This window comes from Echinops telfairi, unplaced genomic scaffold, assembly GCF_000313985.2.
Source record: "Echinops telfairi isolate 266 unplaced genomic scaffold, ASM31398v2 ScPeMD7_443;HRSCAF=831, whole genome shotgun sequence".
NCBI classification, from domain to species: Eukaryota; Metazoa; Chordata; class Mammalia; order Afrosoricida; family Tenrecidae; genus Echinops; species Echinops telfairi.
Genome location: NW_022104341.1, coordinates 2,184,748 through 2,204,413, shown reverse-complemented (window position 1 = coordinate 2,204,413; position 19,666 = coordinate 2,184,748). Strand labels below are relative to the sequence as shown.

At 45.6% G+C, this 19,666-nt stretch overlaps 1 protein-coding gene across 2 annotated transcripts in view; it reads left to right on the top strand.

Moving 5' to 3' along the window:
• LRIG2 (leucine rich repeats and immunoglobulin like domains 2) overlaps positions 1–18,570 on the top strand; it is a 49,051-nt gene extending 30,481 nt beyond the window's left edge. The window contains exons 12-18 of one of the 2 annotated variants that reach the window (XM_004699516.2): positions 3,247–3,410; positions 5,123–5,443; positions 6,428–6,709; positions 7,819–8,268; positions 8,818–8,967; positions 10,686–10,976; positions 11,603–18,570. In XM_004699516.2, coding sequence (XP_004699573.1) covers positions 3,247–3,410; positions 5,123–5,443; positions 6,428–6,709; positions 7,819–8,268; positions 8,818–8,967; positions 10,686–10,976; positions 11,603–11,838 — 1,894 coding nt within the window. In that variant the 3' untranslated portion in view covers positions 11,839–18,570. The remainder of the gene's footprint in view (positions 1–3,246; positions 3,411–5,122; positions 5,444–6,427; positions 6,710–7,818; positions 8,269–8,817; positions 8,968–10,685; positions 10,977–11,602) is intronic. The other variant, XM_045291850.1, reaches the window with a different exon arrangement.
• The last annotated feature ends 1,096 nt before the right edge of the window (positions 18,571–19,666 follow it).

Below are 19,666 nucleotides of genomic sequence, written 5' to 3'. Positions count from 1 at the left end.
TGGGGCAGGAGCTTGTGTGTGCATAAGAAACAGGAAAGACACAGGGATGACCACCCAGGAACGAGGGGAAGAGCAGGTGCAGAGAGAGGCCGGAGGTAAGCTGGAGCCGGATCAGGTGGGGAGGGCGTGCTTCCTAGGTCACGAGGAGCTCGGATCGCTTCCTCCCAAAACACTTGAGGAAACCTTGGAGGGTTTTGAGAACAGGAACATCAGCAAGTACTGGCTCTTAGTAAAAGCTGAATGACTGGTATTCGTAACAAGAATACAAATGTGATGAAAATCATTAGTTCAGTTTCTGCCAGATTTTAAAAGTGGCTTTGTTTTGGTCTGTTGGAAAACTTTGAGTTACTTCTGCTAGGCTTTTTTCATTCGTGTAAGGACACAGTTTACAGGAAAACAGCATTCCCTTTTGGTGCCAGTGATAATCCTAGGGCCAGCAAGAATCAGAATGTGTTCTAACTATCGTTAGAAGAATTCCGTTTTAAAGTATAATCTAGCAAGTAGGTGAAAGCAAATTATTATAGTTGCATGTTTCAGAGAATAATTTAGTAATCAGCTCTCAACACAGGCACTCTAGTGAAATATTTATTAAAAACTTTTGGTTGCTTTTGGTTATATTTTAAATCTAAGTGATCTTTGTAATATTTAGGCCAATATTTATTAAAACCTCTCTTTATACTTCTTGGTATCCCTCACAGTACTTTGAATAAATATTGGGTACTGGTGGTGGTAGAGTTATGTATAATTTAAAAAATATTTTACATAGAAAATTATACAATCATTGTAAAAATACTAGAAAGAACGGTTAAAAGCAGGTATGAATGTGGGGGGAACCTCAAATCCCAAAGACTCAGGAGATAATCACTATCAGTGTTTTGATATCTAGTCATACATTGGTTGAAAGATAGTCTGTTAGACACTTATGTAATGTTGGGTAGTGTGTGAAGGATGGGGAGACACCAAGAAATACGTGTGGAGGGATTAACATGAGTTGCTTATGATCAGGCCCTGTGGTAAACATTTTATTTAAACTTTTTTGACCCCTGTTTTGAGGTAGGCATGCTTTAATTCTGTATTCAGAAGTGGAAACAGGTTTTGGGCACATTCAGTGTCTTGCCTAAGCAGTAAAGTTAGGACGTGAATCAAGGGCTCTTCTCTGACTAGCTTCTCTCTGAGAAAGCACTAAGCAGACCATGCCATTCCTCCATTCACCTTCCATTCACCTCCCAGCACTGGGGGAGCCTGAAGCTGCGTTCTTTCTCTCTAGTTTATCAGCTGCCTGCATGGCCCGGTGCTCCCCAGCCTCATTGCTGCCCCTGTGTCTCCTTGCTCCCAGAACGGTTTGCCTCGCTGACCCCCTTGCTTTACCTCCAGCACACTGCCTGTCTGCCCTGGACCTGACTGCTGCGGTACCTCCACCTGGGGCACGCTTACCTCAGGGCCTTCACCTGATTCGCTCTCTTGATTTCTTGAGAGAGACTTACCTTGACCACTTTATCTAAACTAGCAGCTGCCTTTGCCAGCACTGTTTTTCTTCAACGTGCTTGCTGCTTTCTGGCACTGTTTTATACCTACGTATTTCTTGCATGACACTTAATATGTAAGCTCCTTGATGGCTGTGTTTCCATAGCCTCAAACAGCCCCTGGTATATAGTAGGGTCCTCAATATTGCTTTATGAGTGAGGAAAAGTAACCAGAATTTTTTTCTTTTTTTTTTATATATCATTTTATTAGGGGCTCATACAACTCTTATCACAATCCATACATACATCAATTGTGTAAAGCACATCGGTACATGCATTGCCCTCGTCATTCTCAAAACATTTGCTCTCCACCTAAGCTGCTGGCACAATCAGCTCCTCATTTTTCTCCTCCCTCCCTGCTCCCCCCTCCCTCATGAACCCTTGATAATTTATAAATTATTATTTTGTCATATCTTGCCCTGTCCGACGTCTCCCTTCATCCACTTTTCTGTTGTCCGTCCCCCAGGGAGGAGGCTATATATAGATCCTTGTAATCGATTCCCCCTTTTCAAACCACCTTCCCCTCCACCCTCCCAGTATCGCCACTCACACTGCTGGTCCTGAAGGGATCATCCGCCCTGGACTCCCTGTATAACCAGAATTTTTAAATGTAAAAGGCAACTTCTGGCATTTTGAATTTAAGTTACTTTAAACCTGGCTTTTCAGGAACCCTTAAAGACTATTGAAGAATACATTGAAGTCAAATCATATGCTTTATACCAAACTTTAAACTTGATGCAGATTTTGATGATATCTACAAAGCAAGCCATAATGTTCTCTAAGTCACTTGCTCTTCCTGTTTGCAAGTGGATGGAGCAGTTTGTGAGGCATGAAGAGCCTGCATCATTTTCTTGATATCTTCACCCCAGTGCTTTCCGCTGCTTCTTAATTTAAGTAGCAGTGTGTGTGCCATAGTCTTGGTGAAATAATTAGAAAATAACTGGATCTTCTTCACAATAGAGTTATCTAAACACTTTGATACATATATATCTGTCCCCCCCTACCCCCCGACTTTTTTGTAAAGGTACAGTTAGCATCCATATACTCTTTATGTAGATTCACCAATGGTTAAGACTTTGCCAAATGTGTTACCTATTTTCCACTTCCCGTTCATCCTTCCATCCTTCCCTCCTCTTCTCTCTCTCTACATACAAGGGAGCTTCAAAACGTTCTTGGAAAAACCCTCGTTTTCATGAACTTTTGAAACCCTCTCATGTATGTAAATATAAGTGCTTCCTATTTCTGGCTGAGCCATCTGAGGTGAGTTGCAGACAGCATGACATTTTATTACTAGACACGTGAAGCTGTTTTTATTACGAAGGGGGACGTTTGCCTATAGAGCTTCAGCACCATTATCACACCCAAGGAAATTAACCATGGTAACAGAATATTACCTGACACGCAGCCCGAGTCCAAATGCTCCCTGTGGCGACAAATGCCCTCCACGTCTGCCTCGACTCCACCCCCAGCCTAGGGGCCTGCCTCTGACTCTCAGTCCGTTTAGTCCCAAACAGGAGTCTTTCCCGTCTCCTCCCTTCTAGTGCCTTTCATCACCCAGTGTCTCTGAAGAATTGAAACTGGTAATGACTTTCTTTCTCATGGTCAGCCCCAGATTAAATGCTTTGGGCAAGAACAGTGTGCAGGTGCACACAGGTTGGAATGCTGACAACAATTGGAATGAGATGTAACACCAGAGGCACTTCTTTTCGTCTTGTTCCTGCAGGATTCTGAACACGAGCAGTTTGCTGTGTGACTGCCATTTGAGGTGGTTGCTCCGCTGGCTGGTGGACAGCGACGTCCAGCGCTCTGGGAATGTGAGCTGTGCGCACCCTGAGTGGCTAGCGGGGCAGAGCGTCCTGCGTGTGGACCTGCAAGACTTTGTCTGTGGTCGGTATCTTTGTTTAAAAGTTCATACAGGACGCTATAGCAGAATTGACAAAAATTAAATCGAGTACTTCTTCCCTCGCATGTCTAGGTCCATGTCTGACATCTTCTCCAGCTTATGTATCAGTGCATCGGCATCAGCATTTTTAGACAGGAGTGAGCAGGATTTAATTTCATATGCGACTCTTTGACTTAAAATGGCAGCAGTAACATTCCTGAAAGGGGCCTTGGTGGCAGAGTGAGTTATGAATTGGGCTGTTACTGCAAGGCCAGCAGTTTGAAACCAGCAGGCATTCCACGAGAGAGCGTGTACAGGGTTTCTACCCTTGTAAAGAGTCTCTGAAACCCACAGGGACAGTTCTACTCTGTCCTCTAGGGTCACCCTGAATCAACTGACTCCCTGGCTTGTTTGTTTGCTTTGGAAGATTCCAGAGTAAAAGATTGGAATTTTTTTTAATGTGAGTATTTTTAATAGATCTTGAAAAACGCTGCCAGATGTTTTCCAAAAAGATAGCACCAATTTCCTGTACATTTAAATTTCCTTTAAGTGGAATACCGAGTTCCTAGCTTGACATTTGTGCACATTGTGTGTGTTCTCTAGTAGCTCTGTCACTTGGCTGCCTGTCAGTTGTCAGATCCGCTTCCAGTCTACTTGAAGATGCATAGGCCCACAGCATACTTGTTATGCTATTTTTGTAAATTTTAAAGATGGAAACGTATAATCTAATAAAGATTGAGTACAGTGTGCATGGCTGTGAGTTCCTTTTTGACTTGGCTTACTTTTAAATATGAGCATGCTGTATCTCTCCCACCACCCTCTTTCCAGTCATCACTTGTGTGGCACAGTGAAAGGTTAGCCAGTGTCAGTGTTCGGTAAGGATTCACCTATCCCCTTCTTTGAATCAGTTCAATGACATACCCTGGTGGTGTAGTGGTTATATGTTGGATTGCTAACATCAGGGTCAGAAGTTCAAAACCACTTGCAGTTCCTTGGGAGAAAAACAGAGCTTTCTACTACTGTAAAGAGTTACAGTCTCAGAAACCCACAGGGGCAGTTCTACCCTGTCATGTAGGATTGCTACAAGTCAGAATCAACTTGAAGGTAATGAGTATAGTTTTATTAGCACATTATAAGACAGTTGAACATCTAACATGCTTGGAAATTTCTCTCTAATTTAGGTGAAAGCTTCACACATACAAAGTACTTCCAAATCACTTGTTTTAGTAATGATAAGTATTGCTTGGGAAATACAACAAGTTCTTAATGCCTGCTTTCTATACTGTCAAGCAAAACGCAATAATGGTTATCGTGTGCATGTTTATCTCTGTATCATACCCAAACATGCAATGAATTAAGATTAGAGCTTATCTCAACATTCTTGTATAGGATTTCCCTGTTTCCCCCAGGAACTGATAATGGCTAAGAAGTACACTAAGCCTACAAGTAGCAGGAGGGGTGGCGGGAAGAGCTGGACCCTGAATGCAGGACCCTGGGCTCCATGGAGGCCCAGCCACTGACTTGTCTCTGAGCAAGTCACTCGACCCTCCAGGGACTCATTGTCCTCATCTTCCAAGAAGGGAATTGGACTCTAGCTCCATAGTCCTAGCCACCTGTGAACAGACTGGACAATTATACAGTATTTGTTTTTAAATGGAGTCTTGTAAAGCAAAAAGTGCACAGTTGGCTTGACCACTGCTGGACTTTGTTTCCGCAGATGAGTTTCTGAAGCCCCAGATGAAGACCCATCCCGAGAGCACGATTGCCCTGAGAGGCACCAACGTGACCCTGACCTGCACGGCAGTGAGCAGCAGCGGCTCCCTGATGTCTGCCACGTGGCGCAGAGACAGTGACGTCCTGCATGACGTGGACATCGAGAACTTCGTTCGTTACCAGCAGCAAGCTGGAGAAGCTCTGCAGTACACAAGTGTCTTACGTCTTTTCAACGTGAACTTCACGGATGAAGGAAAATATCAGTGCATTGCCACTAATCATTTTGGTTCCAATTATTCCCTGAAAGCCAAACTGACGGTGAACGGTAAGGAGTTATGCGTCCTGAAGGAAGTTGAGAAGGAAGGTTCATGGTCTGTTTCTGAATGACACGATCGAGAAAATCAGGCCACATTCGACACGTCGTGGGGAGAGGGGATTTGACTTTGTGTTTTAGGGTTGTGACAAGTGCACCGAGTGGGTGGGTTCTTTGCATTCACCCAGCGCTTCTCAACTGGTGGGTCGCGACCCCTTCAGGGGTCAAACGCCCTTTCACAGGGGTCGCCCGATTCATAACAGTAGCAAAATGATAGTTATGAAGTAGCAACGAAAATAGGAGGAAGTGTATTAAAGGGTGGCGGCATTAGGAAGGTTGAGAATCACTGCCTTAGCCAGACTGCCCACCAGATTGCCCCGGGTGAGTCCCAAGGCTGTGGGAGATGGACTACTTTTACTGCTATTTGTGTTTAGGAAAAAATTCTCTTGAGAGTCTCCATTTTCTGTCCAGAGCCTTAATTCTGTTCTGAAACTAGGAACTGGGTTCTTGGCCCTGTCCACAGGGCCTTCCCGTGGCTGGGAGTATGGAGGAGGTTGCTGGTTACAGGCAGGCATCACGATTGCTGTCTCCATGCGGTCTTCCAGAGTCTGTTTGATCGTCCACACCAGATGAGACAATGTCCCAGCACCGTGTGGTTCCTCTGTTGCCCATCCGGTTGCAGAACAACGGCATTCTCTCGCTTCTGAGAAAGGCCGGGCGCAAACCAGAGGTGGGCCTTCTGTGAAGACCACCTTCTCAGACAAGGCGTTTAGAAAGGGCTGTGGCCTTCTGCTCTTCCCTGCTCCTCTGAGGAGACTGGGCACTCTGCTCCAGATCCTCCGGTCCCAAAGCCAAGCTGACTTTAAAGTGATAGTCACTGTGGCTTCGGAGAGCAGAACTGTTTCCACCGAGTGCTGTACTGGTTGGTGTTTCACCTGCAGAGTCTCCTACATCCATACGGATGTACATACATGCACACTCCCTTTCTTGTCACAGAGATGCCTTCTTTCCTGAAGACGCCCATGGATCTCACTATCCGTACCGGTGCCATGGCCAGACTCGAATGTGCCGCAGAAGGACACCCTGCTCCTCAGATCTCCTGGCAGAAAGACGGGGGCACCGACTTTCCTGCTGCTCGAGAACGGCGCATGCACGTCATGCCCGAGGATGATGTCTTCTTCATTGCGAACGTGAAGATAGAAGACATGGGGGTCTATAGCTGCATGGCACAGAACATAGCCGGCGGCCTCTCTGCCAACGCCTCACTGACCGTGTTAGGTATGCACACTGCTCCACGGGTCCTTTGTCCTTTGGGATCCACCCTTCCTCTTCGTGGGCAGGAAGAGTCTGCATTTGAGACTAGGATATAGTGCAGTCAGAAGATTGTGATTCTTACATCTTTGTCAGCTTTCTCAGCTTAGGTTATCAGTGTAGGGAAATGCGAGGGCAGAATTAGAAGTCTTTGTCACATGAACGGAAAATGCAAATCCCTCTATCAGTGTATCCTCTTACCGTCTCCCTCTGGCCACTTTCTACCACCGACACGTGTGCTGCCTGCTCTGCGTGGAGTCTCAGCCTCGGCTCCTGCTGCGCAGCGAATCTGAGATGATTTAACTGGTTCCTCCCGTTTCCCTGTTTTTATTTCAAACTGTTATCCTTGGTTAGATTTCCTGTTTTCATTCTGGCGTGCTCCTCTTAAGCCCATGCTCACACAAGAATGTCTTTTCCCTGAAAATTTCCCCCAACTAGCTAATACTTCATGGAATTCAAATCTAAAGCACATTCTCCATTTCAGGGCTCTGCCTTTTCTTGCTTGTTTTGTTTAATTTTATAATCAGAAACATGTTTATTATTTAAAATTTTTAAGATATAGAGAAAACTAGAAATAAAGGAGGGCAAGTCATTGAGACACTGTTGAAGAACTTGGCTTAAAAAAAAATTCATCTCTGTGGATAATGTATTCCTGCTTTTATCCACTTGAAGTGCTCTGAGGGCTACTCATTAATAGAGTTTCGTAAAACACCATATGAATGTACTGTAGCTTACTTAATCATTTTCCTGTTAGATTTAAAAATTTTGGGGTTTATTTTTATAAAGGTTTTTATTACATTAATTGTAATTAAACCTTTTATTATAAAATTAATTTAATAGTAAGCATCTTTGTGTCTTCATCATTGAATTCTTTGCTTAGCATAGTTTTCCCAAGGTAGAATTATTGAGACAAGAATTAAGAGTTTTGAAACTTTTGCTTTTTTGAAACATTAATTTCTAAGCCCCCATAAGTATATGAAAGGGTTCTTATTAGATTTTGGGGGGGGAATAAAATTACCTCACTTGATTTTTTATATATATATATATATTTATTTATTTTAACTTCTTCCTGTTAGAGACACCCTCGTTTATTAGACCGCTGGAGGACAAGACGGTGACCCGCGGTGAGACTGCTGTGTTGCAGTGCATCGCTGGGGGGAGCCCTGCCCCTCGCCTCAACTGGACCAAAGATGATGGAGTCCTGCTCGTGACAGAACGGCACTTCTTTGCTGCAGCCAACCAGCTCCTCATCATCGTAGATACTGGGCTAGATGATGCTGGGAAGTACACTTGCATTATGTCTAATACCCTTGGGACGGAACGTGGTCACATTTACCTCAATGTCATTACATCCCCCAACTGTGACTCTGCCCAGAGCAGCATTGGGCACGAAGCGGGTGACTGGACTACGATCGGCATTGTCATCATTGTGGTGGTCTGCTGTGTTGTGGGAACCTCTCTAATCTGGGTGATCGTCATTTACCACATGAGAAGGAAAAATGAAGATTATAGTATCACAAACACAGGTGAGTGGTGACCAGATGCCATTTTGTCCCATCCTATAGCTAGATAAGCAGCATAGAATTTATTATAAAATGAAGCGCTTTGATACAGTACCTGCTACAAGGTAGAATGACTTGATAAAACCTCTCTGATGAATACTTCTGAGAATCTGTAAACCCTTCCAAGAAACCTTGCCCTTACAAACATATCATGGATTTTTTTAATGCGTAAAGCTCATTCCCATGATTATTTCCCCACAGGAAAGAGTGGAGCTGCCCTGTCTGAGATCAGTCTCTCTGTAATCCCAGGAGATGAGAGGCCCAGTCAGGTAGATCATGGAAATGCGACTAGGGATAAGGTTCCAGCCTTTAGGCTTTATTTCTCTTGGCAGTGGTTTTGAAAGGGAAACTTTTATTAGGAGAATTCTAGTGAGAATTGTAGGGGAAGTACTACGAGCTGTCAAGGTCCTTGCTAGATAGCAGGTTCCTGGCCAGTATTATCAAAGGGGACCATACTTGCAGAACAGTCTCTTGCCTAACTTTTGGGGAGAGTTACAAGTGTTTCTTTTACAGAGGAGCTTAATCTGCCTGCGGACATTCCCAGCTACTTGTCTTCCCAAGGAACACTGTCTGAGCCACAGGAAGGCTACAGCAACTCTGAGGCAGGCAGTCATCAGCAGCTTATGCCTCCGGCCAACGGATACGTCCACAAAGGTGCTGATGGTAAGAAGTCTTTGTGACGTGTAGTTATGCTGTCAGCCTGTGCTATTAGCCTATGCTATTGAGCTTGTTTTTCAGTGTATAGATCCATTAACTGGCAGTAATATTTGAAGTTAAGATACTCGGAGAGAGCATTGGACTCTATGCAAAACAGAATGAAAATGAACTGAGTCTTAACAGAGAGGAAAGTCACCTGACACAAAGGAGAAACAAAGTGTCCTTAGCCAAGGGGTGGGAGTATGAAGCAGAAGCTCCCAACCATGGTGGCGTTACAGGAAAGGGATGCTCCAGACGTTTCTCCACGTCTCAGCTTTTTAGACCCGTGCTTCCGTTTGCAGACCGTTTGTGTACCCTGTTGACAGCTAGCCTAAGTTTGGAGGGTACTGATGGTCTAGTGTATCCTGAAGAGTACCCATCCGAGCGATGGAGAGTGCGTCCCTGTTAAGTGAGCCTGAGCTCCCAGCCCTCTCCCCTTCCGCAGCGCGCACTCAGGCCTCCAGTGAAGGGTAAGGGACAGAGGACTTGAAGTTAAGCCTTACTTCCTTTTTTTCAGCTTTGTGACTGCAAATAACCAACTTGAGATCTGAGGTTTTGTTTCATTTCAAAAATAAGTAAATAATACTTAATAAAGTACTTTACCCAAGATTTTTTTTAATACATTCAATAGATCTGTGTATGGTATTTCAAGTACCATACTTGTGAAAGGTTTGTTCCATTTCTTTAGAGGTATTTCAGGTTGGGAAGGGGCATTTCTAGCTTTTAAAAGAAGAATTATGGGAGAAAGGGGGAACCGATAGCAATGATCGAAGTATTGCCCCCCCACCCCCACCCCTAGTGATGAACAACAAAGACATGGGTGAAGGGAGATATGGCTGCTGGTTCACGAGGGAGGGTGGGGGAGGGAGGAAAAGAGGAGCTCATGCCAAGGGCTCAAATAGAAAGAAAATGTTTTGAAAAGGATGATGGCAACATATGTACAAATGTGCTTGATACAGTGGATGCACAGATTGTTATAAGAGCAGTAAGAGCCCCCAATAAAGTGATTTAAAAAAAAGAATTACAAGTCTACAATTTTCAGAGCACATAGAAGTTAAAAAAAAGAAAAATAGAATTACAAGTCTCTACAATTTTCAGAGCACATAGAAGTTCAGGGAGATCACGGTTATACCTCTGCTTCTGCCAAACACATTTGTCAGGCAGGGCGCTTGTCTGTCAGCCTCTCCCGGGGCCCCTGCAGTGATGAGGGTGGCTTTACCTCTTGTCCTATGGCAGTTACGTGGGCCGTGGTGAAGTGACGTTGTCACAACTTGTTCTCTGCTTCCGTTTGCACAAGCCAGACATGTGGCCTGAGCCTTCTCCTGATGCCCTTGATTTGAACGTGGCCTTGTCCAGACATGCAGAGGTGGTTTAATGCCCTTTCTAAGAGCATGGCCTTGGAGCCAGTGTCTGGGTCCCCACTCCGGAGCTATGAGTATGAGCCAGGTACTTTCCTGTGCCGTAGGTGCCCATTTTGAACATGGGGATCGTAGTACCTGCCTCAGGTGTTGTGGGGATTTAAAGAATTTTAATACCGAGAATGGTCTTGCAACGTCACCAGGTTTATGAAGAATGCATGTTGGTGGTAGTCGTGGTGGTGATAATAGCATCTGTTGAAGGGCATCGACAGCAAGGCTAATTCCTCAAGGGAACAATGTTGGGGTTCTTTCTCACCTTGTCATTAGGTGGCGCTGGGTCCCGGGTGATCTGCTCAGATTGTTATGACAACGCCAACATCTACTCCAGGACCCGAGAATACTGCCCGTACGCTTATATTGCTGAGGAGGAGGTTCTGGATCAGACACTGTCTGGCCTCATGGTCCAGATGCCCAAAGAGACCTACTTGGCACACCCTCCGCAAGACGCCTCGAGCCTGGAGAGCCTGAGAGCACCGGCAGACAGAGAGCGGGCTGCCTTTCCCACCAACCACGAGAGGACAGGCGAGGTGATCCTGCCCGCCACACAGCTGGGCAGTGGTAAGGGGCAGGGCTTCTGCTTCTGGTTCTGCTTTGGCTTTCTTTGCCCCATTGACTTGCTCCATTATATAGGTAGCTTTCCGATGTGGCAGGAAGCAAGACAAGTATTAAGTAGAGCTCTCAAGCCTTCTTAGATAATAGACTTACAAAGGCGTCTTCATGTATAGGGTCAAAACTGCTTTAGAGGAGTTGGGGGCGGGGAGGCCAGAGGGGGCAGGAGGCAGTGGGATCACAGTACTGAAACTTCAGAGGCCACACAAAGAAAGCTTTAAAAGAAGTTTTATGTAGACGTTAGTGATTTTTCTCCCATTAAATTTAAATAATGAAGGTTTGTAATGTCAGTATAATTTGAGCTTACTTACTGTCAGCTGTCACCTTCTTATTGGCCTGAGATGGAAGAGCAGGGGTTAAAGGTGTTGGGTAAAAAGAGCTGACAGAGGGGTTCCAGTTTTTATTTTGTTTTGTTCTTTCTGGTTGTAGCTAAGAAGATGGCTTTTGATCTCATTGTCCTTGTTCAAGAATACTGCACATGTTTCTGTAATAATTGAGCCGAAACAAAAGTACATCTTAGAAAGTGAATTTTGAACTTTTGGTGGCCACTGATAATTCTTGTGTTTGATTCTCAGAAACATTGCAGCAGCCCTTGTGGACCGAAAGCCAGGAACTAAGCCTTCCTCCTCCTCCTCCTCTTCCTCTCTCCCAGCAGCCAATCCTCGAGTTGCCACAAGGCCTCCAAGATAGGGGCCAGGCTGAGAGTGACCCAGACTGCTCCCCTTCCTCGCTGCCCTGCCACAGGTTACACAACCACACTTTCAGCGGGAGTTGGACTCGGACCGTTCAAGGTGGGAGTGAAAGCCTATGAAACCCACTCCGCTCCAGATGGAATCTGGGCAGAAACGCAAGTCATTTAATTTTGGATTTACTACCTCAACATGCAGAAGAAACCCCACGGTTGGCATTTGCTTTTCTCTTTGTTTACCATCACATCTGATCACATCAAAATGGGCCAGGCTATTGCTTGGGGTTGTACCTGGTGAACGAAAAGGGTGCATCTCACTGAAAAGGTGCATCATTGCCAGAGGAAGAGAGGGGGTAAATGTGCTTCCAGAAAGTTCCACGGGATGTGTCCAGGAGTGCGTGACGTATTAGGACAAGTCTCATCGCTGCTTACCATGCTGGATTGTCTCACCCATCACCAGGACCCTGGGGGAAGCATCATTGTCCTGCTTTGTCGTCTAAGGGACAGAAAAGGCTGGAGCCCTCAGGAAGCATGCCTGGGGTTCTTCAGTGGCTTTAAGCTATGTATAATAGAGACTGGGGCTTTGATATTCAAGGTCTTCGGCAAGGATCCCAGACTTGCCCAGCTGGAATAAGGTCTTGGGATTTTATAGTCTTGTGATTCCTTTTTCTTTTTTTTTCCCTCTCTTACCCAGGGATCTCATTGTAAATATATTTGCTTTTATAAATAGTTTTTGTATCCATTGACCATATGTGTTGGCTGCAATGTACATATTTTTGATATGCCAAAAGATCTATCTATATATAATACCCAGTCATCTTGTTGACAGCAGCATCTCGTGATCATGGACAGATTTTGTATAAAGTTTCGAAAAGGTACTTGTTAAATGTACGTACAGAAGCAAGGTACCTAGTGATTGTGTACACACAAACAGTCTTGGTGTGGTGAACCACTTTTTTCATTTTTCCAGGTTCAGACATCTACTCACTTGCATCTGTGTGCAAAAGCCAGCTGGCTCCACCTTTCCAGTGTGATGAGGCTTGCTCGCTCTTTCTGACGACAGGCAGCTCAGGCACAGCCACGGCCACATGCCCACGGAGACAAACAAACATTTGAGGCAGTCTTTCAACAGAGTACTTAGTTGGCATGGAAACCAAAGATTGCTTGTTCTATGTGTTTGCTTGATTTTCATAGCTGTTTTTACCAAGACCTAACATATGAGGGATTGCAAAAAGTTCATGGAAACATTCCTTGATCTTTTTCTTGCATTTCCCCCCACGACTTTCTGAAGTCCTTTCGTATCTTAAATATCTTCAAGCAGGGAGGAGTTCTCTGGGGAGAAGGAAGTTGCAGGTGTGGAGACACATGTGGTAGGACGTCTGCAGACAAGGGATGATTGGAGCCGGCGTTTCCCTTTGCATTTCTGATAGGAAAATGCTTCATAGCAGCAAAGGGTGGGGCGAGCTGGAGTTCTTTCTGTGTGCCGGGAGATTGAGTCTGCGCTGGAAAGCTGGTCAGTCCCTGAAATGAAAGTGTCTTAAGTCTCTGTACATTTCAAGAGTTGCAGACTCATCCTTTCTCAGCACTCTGCCCGAAAGTTTACCTTTCTTTCATTCTGGTTTTCCGTCCTACAAGCCTTTCCCACGGGGAGCAGTCCTTCTGTAGCTGTTTATAGCTCTCTCCTTTTCCAAGGGCCAGCCGTCGTCATTTTTACTGTGAACTTCTTCAATAGCACTTTCAGATCTATGTTGCCCTAGGCCTTCAGCTTGCGATCTCCCTTCTTATTTACTGGGTTATAATTTGATTTGTCCTGGACTTTGGACTCGGGAGACCAGGCCCTTCAGTTCCTTCTCTGTTAACTTAGTAGCGGTGCGATCAAGAGCAAGTCCCTTTGTTTCTCTGTGCCTTGTTTTTCACTTTTACCAGGCACTCCAAAGGCCTCCCGCGCTGTAATGTTCTCTCTCGGCCTCTCTGGTCCCTCCAGGAACCAAGGAAGATTACGACACTTCTTGCTCTGACTTGAACCAAATGCTTTGAAACAGCATCAGCCAACATAAAGAACCACCTTGGCAGGTGCCTGTTGCTTTCTGGGACACACGTCTGAATAAAGCAGATCAGTTTGCCGGAATCTGCTGCGTGGAGTGACCTAGCTGCGTCGGTGCCACTAGCAGAGTCTTGAGGTTGGTGACTCCCTTTCCTTCTGAGAGGTTTCTGGGGCTATCCCTGTTGTTTTTGCACTCTGGTTGACATCGGGATGAAACAGGTAGCGGGTGAGCTAAGCTGGCAGAGAGAGTACCAGTGAGCACGGGCTGCCGCACAGGAGGAGGGAGGAGGCAGAGACAGGGCTGTGAAGCAGTGCCTCAGAAAGTGGATTGTGGGAGGAGTGCTCCCTCTGCGCCTTAGCAGCACTCCGTCCACTGCCCAGGGTGTCAGAGCCTGGGCTTTTCCAAGGGTCACATGGTTCTCCATCGGGCCAATCCAAATTGTTGAGACGTCCTCCCAGAAATTCCAGGTTTCTTCAGTAACTGGTCAGGGCTGTGTGAAAACGTGACGAGCCTATGTCTGGGCTTAAGATCAGTCTAACACAGTCTAATCTTAGAGTGAATTTCTGAAACTTCATTATTGCCTATGTTTTTGACCAAGCAGTGATGGAACCCCCTCCAGTATGAACAGGATTAGTGAGTGGCGCATGGCTACTTTTCCCTCACAATAGAAAAACATCTGTTTAATGTCAGCTTGACCAGGGATGCTGACGCTGCAAGACAAACTAAAAGAAAGAGCCCCTACCCCTCCCACCCGGTTCCCATGTCATTCCAAATGGGATACATACATTGTCTTAATTGTTTGTATCCCTCTTCGCTGAATGCTGCACATGAAATGGAAGATGAAATTGCATTTCCACTGAATTCTGGATTCCTTTGCACAAGGACCTCAGCTAAGCCATTGGCTTTCTGTCACTTGGCTGTCAAAGTGCTTTTCTCCAGTCTGCAAGTGTCCCTCAAAGAGGGACTCACTGAAGCTCACCTCGATGCCCAGCTGCTCCCAGAGTGCCCCCTCTGGATGCCTGGCATGCAGCTTTTCTGTACGCTGCCTTCACATTGCCTCGCCCCTTCCTCACACTCACTGCCATGAGTGATGCCACCTCAGCGACCCTCTAGGACAGGGTGGAAGTGCCCATGTGGCATTCTGAGACTGTCTCCTTTTACAGGAGTAGAAAGCCTCGTTTTTCTCCCGAGGAGTAGCTGGCGATTTTGCACTGCTGACCTTGTGAGTTGCAGCCCAACACGTAACCACTAGACCACCAGGGTTGCAAAAGGAACTTTAGGATGTCAAACAATCTGGACTAGGAAATGGGATTAGGAAAAAACACCTCCCCAAACCAAACCCAGCATTGTCCAGTCACTGCTGACTCTTCACAGATTAGTAAGGTGTTTCTGAGCCTGCCTCATCTTTTTCCCACAGAGTGGCTGGTGGTTTTGAACTGCTAACGTGGCAGTTAGCCCACAAACCACATAACTAGGATTAAATTCACCCTTCTATCCAGAGGACACAGCTATTATCAGTGGGGTTGACATTGCAGGGGGCATAGTATACCCTTTATAATAATCTCAGTATATGTTAATCATTCTGATAGTTTTGTCTGACAATTGGAATAACCTGCCTTGAAAGCTAATGAGCCTCCCATCATAGGAAAGGTACATAGGAAAGTACCTAAATAACCATTTGTTTCAGCAGTGAAGAAATGTCTGCTGGGTTTTTGTTTTGCTTTGGTTTTTGTTATATGGACAAAGTGACTTTTAAGGGAGGTCTCTTTCAACCCTCACTGGAACTTCTCCCCAAGTAACCTGGCAGTCTTGGAAAACTTTCGCCCTTCAAAGTCCTTCATGTTCAGGGTAGAATAGTTCAAGTTGGGGTTTTTTAACTAAAGATTTCTAGTCGTTGGTTGACAAAAGAGGCCTGGTGTCCTGTGTTAATGGCCGAACATAGGAAACTAGATTTATTCCTTCTGGGGAAATCTGTTAGCTGGTTTCTAATGCAAGTGACATTGTAAATAAAACATTTAAAGCCCACAATGTGTAAAAGCTCCCTTGACTAAATTTTGGATCGCTTTTTATTCTTGTTTTTATCAATGGAAAATGCTGGAGTGGACTTGAAATTGTGATGTTCAGTTTTAAATAAACTCACGTGTATTAGTGAGTGACCTTTTCAACTCTTAATGCCAGTGACGTGCTAGAATAGCAGAGGTAAATTTGCTACCATTTTATACTACATCTTCTCTCAATATTTTGGTATATGTACCAGAGTTTGTTTATCCATTCCTCCACAGACAGGGTTTCTGATGACTCCCATCTTCTTGCTATTATAGAAATTGCTGCTATAAACATGGGTGCGCATATATATATTCCTGTTTGGGTCTCCGTTTCTTTAGGGTGCATGCATACCAAGGAGAGAGAGGGCGGGGTCATAAGGTCTTTTAATTCACATTGGTTTCAGGAAGCATCAGACTGTTTTCTGCAGCAGGTGTAAAATTCAGCAATCCCACCCGCAATCTATGAGCGTGCTAGTTTCTCCACTTCCTCTGGCTTTTCCTATTTTCTGTTTTCAGGAGTTTTCCTAAGAGTGTTGGTGTGAGGTGGTGTGTCATCCTTGTTCTAATGTGTCTCTCTCATACAACTCTTGTCTAATTGCAAGCATTTCTTCATATGATTATTGACCGCCAGGATGTCACCTGTAGTAAACTGCCTGTGTATGTCTTGCGTCCATATTTTGATTGGGTTATTTGTGATGTTGTTATTAAAATGTAGTTTTCTATAGATTTTGAAATTAGCCCTTTATCTGAGGTATCATCACCAGACATTCCACCCCCTCCCATGCCACCCACCCCCGTGTGTGGGCTCTCTTTTTCTCTCTCTCAATGAGCCGTTTAGACATGGGACCATTGCCACTCCTGTTGGGTGCTGTCTCGATCGGGACTCCGGCACCCTTACCTGTGACTGCACACAAACCACTGCGGCCGTGCCCTCTCCCCCGCTGTTCTTCTGTCTGAGCCTGTATTCAACGATGAGAAACAGTGCCACCAGGTGAGCCAGGTTCTCCACAGCGCCCCCAGAGGATGAGGGTCCAGAGAGCCGAGTGACTCCCAGTCAGTCAGAGGGGGATGCTGCAGGGATGAACATTGCCCATTGGGGGCCAGGCAAGCTGTGCTGCTTCCACATGGTGCTTCCTCAGCCCTTTCCGGGTGCCTGCAGCCAGACTCAGTCTGCCCTTCCTGCCTCTGTTTCCATATATGTGTTCACTCGCCAACCGCTTGGTGCTCTCAGCTGGGCCGGTTTCCCGGTCCTCTTCCTGGCCTTTCACACCACCCATTGCTTCTCGTGCGCAGTCGCTTCTCCTGGAAGCGGTGCTCTTCCTGAGCCCCACTTGATAGTTTTGGATTGCTGTTCCCCTCCGTCCGAGGGTGGGACAGAGCGTCTGAGTGAATGAGGCCTGCTCTGTCATCTTCATGGTCTCCCTTCTCCTCGGAGTGAACTAGGGCGGGGGCAGGATGCTGCGGCCTGCCACGTCTTTAGTGGTAGAGTCCTGTTTTCTGTCTGCGCCCCAGGCCCAGACCGTCCTGGGAACCTGGGTAAGTGGAGCAGCTTCAATGGGCTTCTGTTGCCACCAGGACTCCAAGTCCTCATTCTCTCAGGGCTGCTGACGATGTCTCCTTTGAAATCCCCACTGATGACACCAAGAAAAGTCAGAGCAAACTGGAGCTGAGAAGCAGGCCCAGGCTCTTAACAAAACCCTGGGAAAGGGCGCCTCCAAGGCGGCAGGCACATGGGGGCTTGTGCGCGAGGACTGGCAAAACTGGGTCCCTTTCTTATTCTGCTTGTTTGTCTGCTTTCTTTCTTTTTTTCCCAATCCAGATATCATAACATTCCATAGTTGCAGCACCTCAAGCAGTATTGTTCAATCGCTACCACGATCAGTTTCAAAACATGTGCTCTCTTGATTTATTCTGCTTCTTGATGCAAGTAATGGAGGTAATTGTGAACCAGGTGGACTGTGAACAGTTGAGCCTGGACGTCATGCGTTCTTTCTCTGCCACATGGCCTCTGTCTTGGGGTGGCGGGTGCATTCCCTCCTACCGCTTCTCCCTTTGCACTCTCTTTGGCTGTTGTAGAATCGAAACCAACATCCGTTCGCCTCAAGTTTCTTTTATTTGGGGGTGACTTCTGCCTAGTTTGTTGATGAGAACAACAAATTCTGCCTGAAAGCCCATCAGCTCTCTAAAGGGCAGGCAAGGGCGTGGGTACTGAGAGAGAGAGAGAGAGAGAGAGAGAGAGAGAGTGTGTGTGTGTGTGTGTGTGTGTGTGTGTTGAGTATGTTTTGGACATGCTGCCTCAAGGTTTTGTGTTGAGTCTTTCTTAGCAGCCTTAATCATCTCCACCAAGAGAGAGCGGTGGGAAAGCAGTCTGCTTTGTGCCTGTGCGCACGTGAGGAGTGAAGAAGGGGTCTTTGACAAACAGTTGCCGGTCTCTAAAGAACCCTTGCCTGTCGTGTGGTGAAGTGCTCTTTTGGTAGCTCTTTGTGTGGTGCCTCTTGACCTGCAGGGAGACCTCATTCTGCCCTCTGCCCCCCCCTCCCCCCGTTGTCTGTTCTCTTCCTCCTGTCAGAAGGGTTCGTCTGAGCCTTCTTGGTATGTGATGTACGTAGAGAGATGGATAGGCCAAGCTGTTGTTGAGTGTGACCCTTTCCTAGTATCTATCAATATTTTCTCACCACAAGAATGTATGTTTTATAGAGCATGTGTTTGTCAACTTGTTTTTGTCTACTGTACAATGTCTCCAATAAAGCTGAGATACAAAATGACTTTTTCTGGTCTTGTCTTGCCCAGAGTGGGTGAATGACAGGTACGTTTTGAAGTTTGTGGTCCTGTCGGGGCCGGGAGTGGGCGTCCTGGTGCAGGGCCCGGCTGCTCTCCTGGTCGCTGTGCTTTGAGAGGTACATGCTGCCTGTGCCAGGACAGGGATGCAGCTCTCTGCTTCCTTCCATGTGGTGGCAGGCACGCATCAAATGCGGAAACAGACACACTCAATGGCTCATTATCACCTGCGCAGGGAAGACTCTGAAGGGAATACTTTATCATCTCAAAATCTGGTAAAACATTTTAAACATTGATTGATTGATTTATGCTATGCCTGCACTCATGGCACAACCCATGTGGCAAATTCAGTTAAACTAAGAAAGCAGTATTTAGAATAATCTATTTTTTCCCCAGTACTATTGCATAAATTTCTATGTCATTAGAATAGTCTTTCCCCCCCAGTACTACTAAATAAGTTTCTATGTAATAGAAGTCTAAGACAAGTATGCTTATCATTTATGGATTTTTAAAAAATCAACATTTTAAACAATACTTGAGCATTGTGACTTGAAAAGTATAAATAGCAATGTGTTGAATTTAGTTAAAGTTGGCAAGTTTCGGGTTTTAAACATTTCCAAATGAAGCTGAGCAGAGTCCACCCCCTAGACCACGGTCCTACAAAGTACCCTCTAACAAGCCTGACAATCGCCTCAATCCACCCATGACTCTGAGGCTTTTGAATTTGACAGCATGATTCTAGTTCTCAAAACAGGAAAATGGTTATATATGGAGAATTTAAAACAACAGTGGAACTAGCATCTCTAGAATATTGTTGATGTTGCTAAGAGTTTTTGTCTTCAGAAATTCTCCATACTCTTAAATGTAGAATCCCTGGTTCTTTCCAAGACCTATTGCAAGAGCAAGACCATTTCCCAGCTTCCTTATTCTACCTTTGGTTCCTCACTTCTCAAACGGTGAATGAAAATAAGAGAGGATTCCAATTCATAGCCATTCAATAGGACAGGGTAGAACTGCCCCATAGGTTTTCAAACTGGAATCTTTAAGGACCCTGTGTTAGTCCAGGTAGACTAGAGAAACAAG